The sequence below is a fragment of the Rhinolophus sinicus genome, linkage group LG13 (genome assembly GCF_036562045.2).
Source record: "Rhinolophus sinicus isolate RSC01 linkage group LG13, ASM3656204v1, whole genome shotgun sequence".
Taxonomy (NCBI): domain Eukaryota; kingdom Metazoa; phylum Chordata; class Mammalia; order Chiroptera; family Rhinolophidae; genus Rhinolophus; species Rhinolophus sinicus.
In genome coordinates this window covers 41,373,926-41,382,511 of record NC_133762.1, presented here as the reverse complement: position 1 = coordinate 41,382,511, position 8,586 = coordinate 41,373,926, and the positions used below count along the sequence as shown (strand labels likewise).

At 55.3% G+C, this 8,586-nt stretch overlaps 1 protein-coding gene across 7 annotated transcripts in view; it reads right to left on the bottom strand.

Moving 5' to 3' along the window:
• Positions 1-2,170: 2,170 nt before the first annotated feature.
• Positions 2,171-8,586, bottom strand: part of EBF4 (EBF family member 4) — a 53,818-nt gene continuing 47,402 nt past the window's right edge. For 4 of the 7 annotated variants that reach the window (XM_074317445.1, XM_074317448.1, XM_074317449.1 and 1 more), the window contains 7 exons: positions 8,379-8,467; positions 8,184-8,249; positions 7,905-8,082; positions 7,640-7,828; positions 4,476-4,673; positions 3,226-3,301; positions 2,171-3,001 (listed from right to left, as the gene is read on the bottom strand). In XM_074317445.1, coding sequence (XP_074173546.1) covers positions 3,231-3,301; positions 4,476-4,673; positions 7,640-7,828; positions 7,905-8,082; positions 8,184-8,249; positions 8,379-8,467 — 791 coding nt within the window. In that variant the 3' untranslated portion in view covers positions 2,171-3,001; positions 3,226-3,230. Of the gene's footprint in view, positions 3,042-3,225; positions 3,302-4,475; positions 4,674-7,639; positions 7,829-7,904; positions 8,083-8,183; positions 8,250-8,378; positions 8,468-8,586 lie in introns of all 7 variants that reach the window. The other 3 variants (XR_012491124.1, XR_012491123.1, XM_074317446.1) reach the window with 3 other exon arrangements.

Sequence of the window (8,586 nt, the reverse complement as noted above, 5' to 3'; positions counted from 1 at the left end):
GGGATGGGCTGATACTGAGAAGGGTCCGGGTCCCTTTGTCATGTGGCATCTTGGTACCTCAACTAGAAACATCCTGGGCAGATTTTCTGTCACCTGGTCTCAGGAGTGGTGGGATCTAAAGATAAAGAAAAATTCACACCCACTCTGAACTTATTTCAAGTACAGAAAAACCAATTTCCTTTTCCACAGGCTGACTGTCAGGGTCCACCTCCAGGGCAGACACTGTTGCGCCCACCCATATCCCTTCATCTTCACATTTCAGTGTACACCTGTCTGACTCCATCTGCCAACACCTGCATTTCTTTGCCCGAGAATGTTCTCTAACTTCCAGGAGACCATCCATGGGGTGACCGGAAGTGCCAGGAAGGTAGTGCTCCTCTCCCTCTCCCTCCAGAAGCCATCAACCACTGCTTGATGGAATGTGGTATATAAATAATACAGCTTCTTCACCCGTCAGATGGAAAAACTCTGAGATGTGTTCTACACCATCTCCTTGAATTCTCCAGCAGGAAATTTGCCTCAGGTTCTGTTTCTAGGGGAACTCAAACTGAGACATATGGAAAAAAACTGTATTAGTCAGTCTGGGCTGCCATAACAAAATACAATAGACTGGGTGGCTGAAGCAACAGAAATTTATTTTATTGTCGTTCTGGAAATTAGAAGGACCAAATCAAGGTGCCAGATGATTTGGTTCCTGATGAGGACTCTCTTCCCGGCTTGTAGACAGCCACCTTCTCACCGTGTCCTCACATGGTGTAGAGACCTTTGGAGTCTCTTCTTACAAGGACACAAGTTTTTATCAGATTAGGGTCCCTACTCTCATGTTTTTATTTAACCTTAATCACCCTCCTTAAAGGCCTTATTTTCAAATACAGTCACAGAGGGGTGGGGGAAGGATTAGGGCTTCAATGTATGAATTTTGGGAGGACATAATTCAGTCCATAGCAAACATCATAATTGTTTAGTTCTGCCTGCTGTGGACCAGGAAGTGGGCAGTGTTGATTCAAATGGTTGCTTGAGCAGTTGAGAGATCTTTGAGAATAGATAGTACATCTCATTCATATCAATCGACCCAATGGCACCTGACCCATCTCAGGAACCAGAATATGACCACTGCCCAGTAACCACCTGTATCCAGTACAGATTAAAGTTCTGCAGGTGCTCAGCCTGGGAGGGCCCCAGGCACTGGGAACTGCTCAGAGCCTGATGAGAGCAGGGCATGGGCTGGCAGGCTCCAGGGCTCTGCAATACAGGCTGGAAGTGGGAACTGAGGGGGAGAACAGGTGAGCACTGAGTATAGGGCAGTATGACCAGAAGGCTACCCAGAAGGCACTGGGTCCCGGACATTGGCCAAGAACACAAGAGAAGGAAGTGGCAGGACCAGCCCGTCTGCCTTAGCAAGTGTATTTGTCCAGAGGGCTGCAAGGCATGAGCACGAGTTGGGGGAAGGACAGGGTTTCCAGAGGCCAAGGAGTGTTGCCAGGAGAAGAAAGTCTGAGGCTTGGGGCTGGATACCGGGCTCCCTGGACAGTGGGTCAGAAAAGTGGCTTCCAGGGTCAGCCAGCTAGACCTTTGGGTCTAGGGGACATTCCTTGGGGATGACAGGGATCATCCCAGGAGGGAGTAACTGAGCCCAAGAATCTTATACCTTTATCACCTCTCCTTCCAAATTCTAGGAGAGTCAGAAGGTGCTTAGGCCTGGGGAGGAGGGTAGGGAGTTGGGACTTGCTCAGATAGCAACCTTGGGAACTAAAAGCTACTCTGCCCAACTCAGGTGAGGCCCTGCAGCCTCTGGTCAGGAAGGATCTTACTTCTGAGTCTGTGTAAATCTGGGTAGTATTTAGTTTGCTCTGTTGTGGTTCCCAACAACTCCCACCTTGGGAGCAGACAATTCCCACCTTGGTCCTGGCCAGACAGCTGGGGAACAGTCCTCAGTGGCCAGATTCTGCTCTCAGCCAGAGCTCTCAAGGCTGAGCCCGTGTTCTGGGTCCTCAGGCCTGCCAGCCTGCTCCCCACTTCCCCCACAGTACCCAAGAACAGACCCGGGCAGGGAATACTTGCTCAATTAAACACTGGGGCTGTTTAAAAAGTCCAAGGTGCAAGAAGGCTGCCCAGGGATACGGTTTGGAGGGGCCCCCATGAGAGCTGCAGAACCACTAAGAAAAGTAGATCCACGCCAAGGAAGCAGGCAAGAGAGGCCAGGTGGCCACCTGCATCTTTGTTTATTATTGTTTTCTCCAACCTCAGCAGAGTGAAATTTGAGGCCGGGGGCAGCTGGGCCCATTCCATGTTTCTATGGGACCAGTAAGTCATATGTGCGGGGGCCAGAGTCCATGAGACATCCATCGGGGGGAAGACCCACAATTCAGGGGGCCTGCACCCCATTTTGCACCCGCCATGCCTGAAGCCCCCACTGGGATTCATGACGTGGCAAGCATGAGTGTGCAATCCACAATGGGAGTGGGGCAGCCATGGGGTAAAGCAGCCATCAGAAGCTCCATGGGAGCATGGGAAGGTCTCCTGAGGCTGCTGGGCACCTCCCTTGCCCTGGAGAGAAGTTGAGATGCTGGGCTGGTGAGATGGGTCCGACGCAAATGGGACCTTCCTAGGCCACCTCTCCCTGAGCTGTCCTTTTTCCCACAGTCCCCTTCCTGTGCTCCTGTCATCCAATGCGCTTAGTCTGCACAAAGTCCATCTCTTCCAGAGGCACGGACCCAGCCAGTGAGATCCCACATCCCAGTACCTCCCCAGGATGCTCTCCTGCCAAGAGCATCCACACAGTGTTGGAGCTTCCGACCAGCCCCAAGAAAGGGCGGTGAGAGAAGCCTGTAGGGCTGGGGGGACCTTGAGCACGGGGACGAAGTCCTCTCCCCATTCAGGCCTGTAGGTTGAGGTCTACCACAGCCCTGGCCCTTGAACTGTCTGTGCTGCCATTCAGGACATAGGTGTGAATCCTGGAGGCACCTCCAGTCCGGGCTCAATGGGGGCCAGATCTGTAGACCTGGTAGGGAGATGGAGAGAAGGTCCTGGAGGAAGGCTGGCTGCAAGGGAACAGGAAGACACTTCTCTACACTTGTTCAGTTTGGACCACTGCATGAGCTTTGTGGCCCTGACGGCTGTCTAGATGGGCCCTGGAGAGGGACCCCAGCTCCCCATCCCTGCTAAAGTCTTTTAGAGAGCTTTTCAGGGCCAGGGGAGGAGGCAAGGCCAGTCAGAGAGACCTACCGTCATTAGGAGTACGCCAGGCCCTGAAGCCCCCGGGCTGGAGAGTGGAACTTCTCAGAATCCTCAAAAGGCTGGTCTGCAGTAACCAAGGGAGGAACCATAAGCCATGTGTAGCCTGGGGACCTTATCTGCCTGACCTCTCTGGGTTGGTCCAGTATATAGGGAATATAACACTTTCTGATTGCAGAGCTATCAAGAGCCTTGAAGGTAGTGAGCCACATCTAGCCCTGGTTTGGAACCAGCATTACAGAGTTAGGTGCGGCGTGACCCTCAGGCCTCTAAGGAGGTACAGTCATACGCGTTTGCTGCCCTAGCTTCCTCAATCAAGAGAGATGACTCTGGGCTCCTCTTCTCAGCCCTGCCTCCTTCAGAGGGCCTGTCTCAAGGTGAGGAAGCAGATGGCCAAGTACCAGGACAGAAAAGGAAAGAGGCCAGCCTCCAGGAGCACTGATACCCAATGCAGCAGCAGTGGCACGTCTTCCTCCCATATCTCCATGAAATTCATTACTTCCATCACTCCTTGCTTCTGCCTAACCCCTTCTCATAGTTCCCTTTGTTGGCAGGAGAGATCAGTGACACTCTGTATTCCCCACCCTTCACATCTTAAGCTCTAGACACACCTGGGTTAAGAACAAGGCAACAAATGACTGTGTGCCCTTTCAATCATCCTGGAGCATTATCTAATGAGCCCAGCCTAAAAGTCATCTTCTTCTAGATGTGACTTTTTTTTTTTTTTTAACTTGCTATACACTATTGGTTAGGGCCAAGGCTTTGTTAAGTTGGACATTGACTTGGATGAAATTGATAAATGGCAAATGACAACCATTTCACCAATGGGATATGGAGGGGTGATGGTCTCAATTCCCTGTCTGTAAAACGGGGGAGGGGAAGCTGGGCTAAACTTTCTCCAAGGCCAGTTCCCTTCCATCCAGAGAGTGAACCCGTCCCTCCCAGTGGTGTGTGCTACCCTCCAGTGGATGCACAGGTTAAAAGCATGCAGTCCACACGAGGTTTCTCTGGCTCTGAGTATTGAGTCTCTGTTCTGGGCTCAACTGGATGGGGGCTGGGCCTTGGGGTGCTTTTTGACCTTCTCCAACTGGACATTCACAGACCCCTGCAGAGCTCCCTGCTCTGCACCTTCCAAGGTGAACTGGTCAACCGATATGAGGCTCTGGTGAGATGCGGGTAGAGTGGGCCCCTCAAGCCCAGCTGCTTCACCAGGCCACAGTGGGGCAGCATGGACTGCTCACCTGGAAGCCCCTCTCCGTGGACTCTGGGGCAGGCCTGGGGTGGGGAGCTGGGTGGGCGCAGCACGGGGGCGAAGGCGCTCCTCTGTTTGACAGCGGAGATCATGTTGACAGGCGAGAAGGAGAAGACGCTGGTGGTGTGGGCAGCGGCCGGGAGGGACATGGAGGAGGCAGCAGCCAGCGGGGGGCTAGAGGGCATGACTCCGGGGCGGGGCAGGGAGGGGCAGGCGCAGCAGGGAAGGCAGTGGGAGACACAACAGGGAGACAGCACCAGAGTGAGCAGCCAGTCGGGGCCCTGGCAGGGGCAGTGGGCCCCGTGTGGGCTGCTGACCCAGGCACCAGGCTCAGACCTCCCTGGGGGCTGTGAGGGTCCTGGGGAGACCAGTAGAGGGCAGGGCCCAGAGACAGGCTGGGAGTCTCTGGGGTCCTGCACCAACACTCGCCTTTTGGGGGGTTCTGGAGACCCTTTCTCAGGGCTGGAGGTGACAGAGTCAGACTAGGTAAAAACAAAAGCAAAACCAGAACATGCAACAAAATCAAATACTAGGAGGTAGCCCCAAAGAAGAGGGATGACCAAGAGCTGGAACAGGTCAGGATTCCTGTGGAAAACCACTGGGAGTCTGAGATGCTGAGAAATGTTCATGGGCCCTGGGGTACCAAGGTTAGAGTCAAAGAATGGGGTTCGGAGCAGAGCTGGGTTAAGTGGTTAGGGATGAAATTTGGGGTATATGTAGGCTTCTGTTCCAAGGCCTCTCTCTACAGGATCACAGCTCAAACACTTTAACTTCCTCCACAAATAGCCTCCCCTTAATTACTCCTCACCCCTCGCACTTTGTTCTCTTCCAGCTTAACGCATGTCCTTGTCATATCCAGCCCAGGTCCTGTATTACCCTCTTCCAGCTAGTCAATTTTAAAGAAAGGCACAGGGGTCTACATCCTCAGATCTTCCTGTTCGCCAACCTCCCTAGCCACCCAGGGCTATGGCTTGGTCTCCCACACAGAGGCTTTGCCTGCCTCTCCTTCCTGCAGCTTCCTCTCCTGGGGGCTCCTGCCTAGGGCATCTCTGGATCTCTCTTTCTATATCCTCATCAATCCAGATTCCCTGACTCTGTTGAAGACCAATCAGGCTGTTATTTCAGTGTTGTCCAAGCAGCTGACTATGGGGTGGGGGTGAGGGCTTCCTGGAAGAAACAAATAGCCAATAGAAGGCTGCCTTTGGCATCAAAGAACCCCTCCCCCACTTTGATACTGATGCTGTGCCTGTTCCAAATGTCCTCAGTCCCATGGATGGCCATCTCCTTTAAGACAAAGCTCAATGATACCTGAGGGGGCCATGAGCTCCATGGAGGGCTTGAGACAAATGTACTCTGTCTCGCAAGGCCAGGGGCTCTCAGCCACATTTTGTAGCTTGGGTAGGACTGGGAGATGCGGGTCAGTCCAGGGCTGCTCGTGGCTGAAGTAGGAGACAAAGGGGAGGCCCAAACAGACAGCCACAGACCCTCTGGCTGGGACAGTTCTGGAGGTCATTCCAGGCATGTCCTGGCACACTCAGTGAAAATGACTGCCCCTGAAACTGTACCACAAAGTACTCTGCACGTGAGGAGAGGATGAGGACCTGGGTAATTACGTACTGGTCAAGACAATATTACCAGATGGGACTGGCCCTTGGGTTGTCTCCAGCTGATACTGGATGGAAGTGGGGCATAAGCAGCTCTAGACTTCTCTATCCTTTGGCGGAATGGGGAGACTGCAGGTTGACTGGCTTGTATCCACTGGGACAGTATGTTCCTCCACTGCGGACAGCACTGTGTATGTAGTAGGAAAGGTGGGATGGCGGTGGGCCAGACTCCACTAGCTTCAAATCTGAGGGGCACCCAGAGGGAGGTGGTAAGAGTACTGCCCCAGAATTGAAGAGAGGTGGGAGCAGTGGAGTCTGGCCTGGAGAGACAGAGGCCTTGGGAGGGCCGGAGGGTCACGTCCTGAGTGGATGCTGGCTTTCAGGTCCCAAAAGTTGAGCTTGGGCAGGGGGAAGAGCGCCAGATTCAAACCCACAGCCTGAGCAGTACCCAGGATGTAGGCCACTAGAAAGGAAGGCTAGGCAGGCAGCCAGATATTTCGGTCCTCAGCAATAGCAAACATAAGACGGGGAAAGGTGAGGGAACTGCAGGAAAAGTCACAACCAGCTCCATTGCTCTGGCTCAGCAGTCTCTCCCAGGACTTGAGGTACAATCTCTCTTACACTTGATAGGGAGGTGCTTTGCACACAGTAGGCGCTTTATAAATGTCTGCTAAATAGCTAAGCTATAAGGAGCTGAAAACAGGCTGCTCTGGAAGTTGGTGTTGGAAAGAGGAACTTGAGGGCAGTGCAAAATGGTAAAATCATAACTGTCCTGTTGTCCATCCACCCAGCTTTGAACCGCCCCACCCCCAAGAACCCAGAGGATGGTTAGTGCCCTGTGGTACATTCAAATCTGAGAACAACTCTAGGTAGGGGGTGATAATGATCCCATTTTACAGTGAGGAAACTGACATTCAAAGAAGTAACTTGCTGAATGTCAGACAGCTGATTTGGACACTCAAACTCTGAATCCAGCTGTCTGACCACACAGAATTCGCTAGCTCTGCCCAACCCCATCACACGGAGTCATGTCTTCCCTGCTCCTACTCCTGCCTCTCAGACCAAAGTTCCAGAGGAGTATAGAGCCTGGCGGAAGCCCCTTTTTCTTGAGCCCCGAGTTCCCTCAGGCTTCCGGCAGGGGGCGCCAGCCTCCTCCCGAAGTCTCGTCATAAGACCAAAAAGTGGCGGTCTGCCAGGTTTCAGCGGGACGTCCCCTAGTTAAAGCCCGTTTCAGGTGGAGGGGAGGGCTAGAAGAAATGTGTACCACTGGAGTCAGCAAAGAGAGCTAAAGGTGCAAGAACTGTCCTGGCCCCAGGGTCTGGGATGTGAAGCCGAGGGGTGGGGTTGAGGGGCGGGTACCCAACGTCGGAGAAAGGTTTCACGCACAGGGCGCACAGGGCGGGCCTGGCTGCCAAAGCTAAGGCCAGGGTTGATCCTCAAGGGACAGGTGCCGGAAACCCCTCCCCCCAAGAGTTGGGCTGGGCAGGGTTGAGCCCCCTTCTGCGCCCTAGGGCCCCAGTCCCTCCCTCCGCGGGCAGGGGACACTCACTGGCGAAGGGTGAGGTGGCCGTGGAGCCATTGAGGAAGCTAGGGGACCCGGGCACGCCGAGGCCGGCCACGCCTGGCGCCCCGTAGCCGCCGAGGCCAGCTCCGAGGCCACTGCCGTAGCTGCTCTGCTGCGAGCCGGGGCTGGGCGCGAACCCGCGGGGGGACGCGCTGCTGCAGCTGCGCGCGTAGCCTGCGAGAGAGCGGCGGTCAGAGACGCAGTGCCGCAGGGAAGGGGCCGTCTGAGTGCGGGGTACTGCGGGACGCACCCGGCTCCGGGCCTGGCGTGGCGTCCCCGACGGCGATAGCCAGTGGGCTGCTGAAGGCGTTGATACCCACGACGGCGGCGTGCGGATGGCTGGGAGCCAGGGGTCCGAGCGGTGCGGGTGCTCGGGGGGCGCTGTACAGAGCCTCGGCCACGTCCGCCGCCCGCTTCAGGAGGAGCTCCTGCGAAGAAAAGAGCAGGGCATGGCCCGGGGAGTCGCAGGCACGGGGAGGGAGACAGCCCCCGGCCTGGCGGCGCTAGGAGACAACCGGAAGCGCCATACCTGGTTACTGCTGGGCACTCCGTACAGGGCCTCCGCCAAGTCGGCCGCCCGCTTCAACAGCACTTCCTGGGGCAGGGGAGGAGACAGCGGGACCCCTTGGCAGTCCCTGGAGGCGACAGAGGGGCCAGATGCCCCCTCCTCCCACCTCGGTCACTGGACACCCTGATCCCCGCCCAGCTGTGCCCCTCCGAGTACCTTGGGGAGTCTCTCTGGATCTCCGGGGTGTCTGGGAATGACTTTCTGTAGCCTCTGGAATCCGTAGTCAATGGTGGGCTCATTCAGGGCTGGGGAGAGGGGCGGCGTTTGGAGGACGCCCACTCCCAGCGCCCTGCGCAGGGCCAAGCCCACCTGCAACTAATCCAGGAGCCTAACTGCAGACCCTTCCACTAATCCCAGCCCAAAC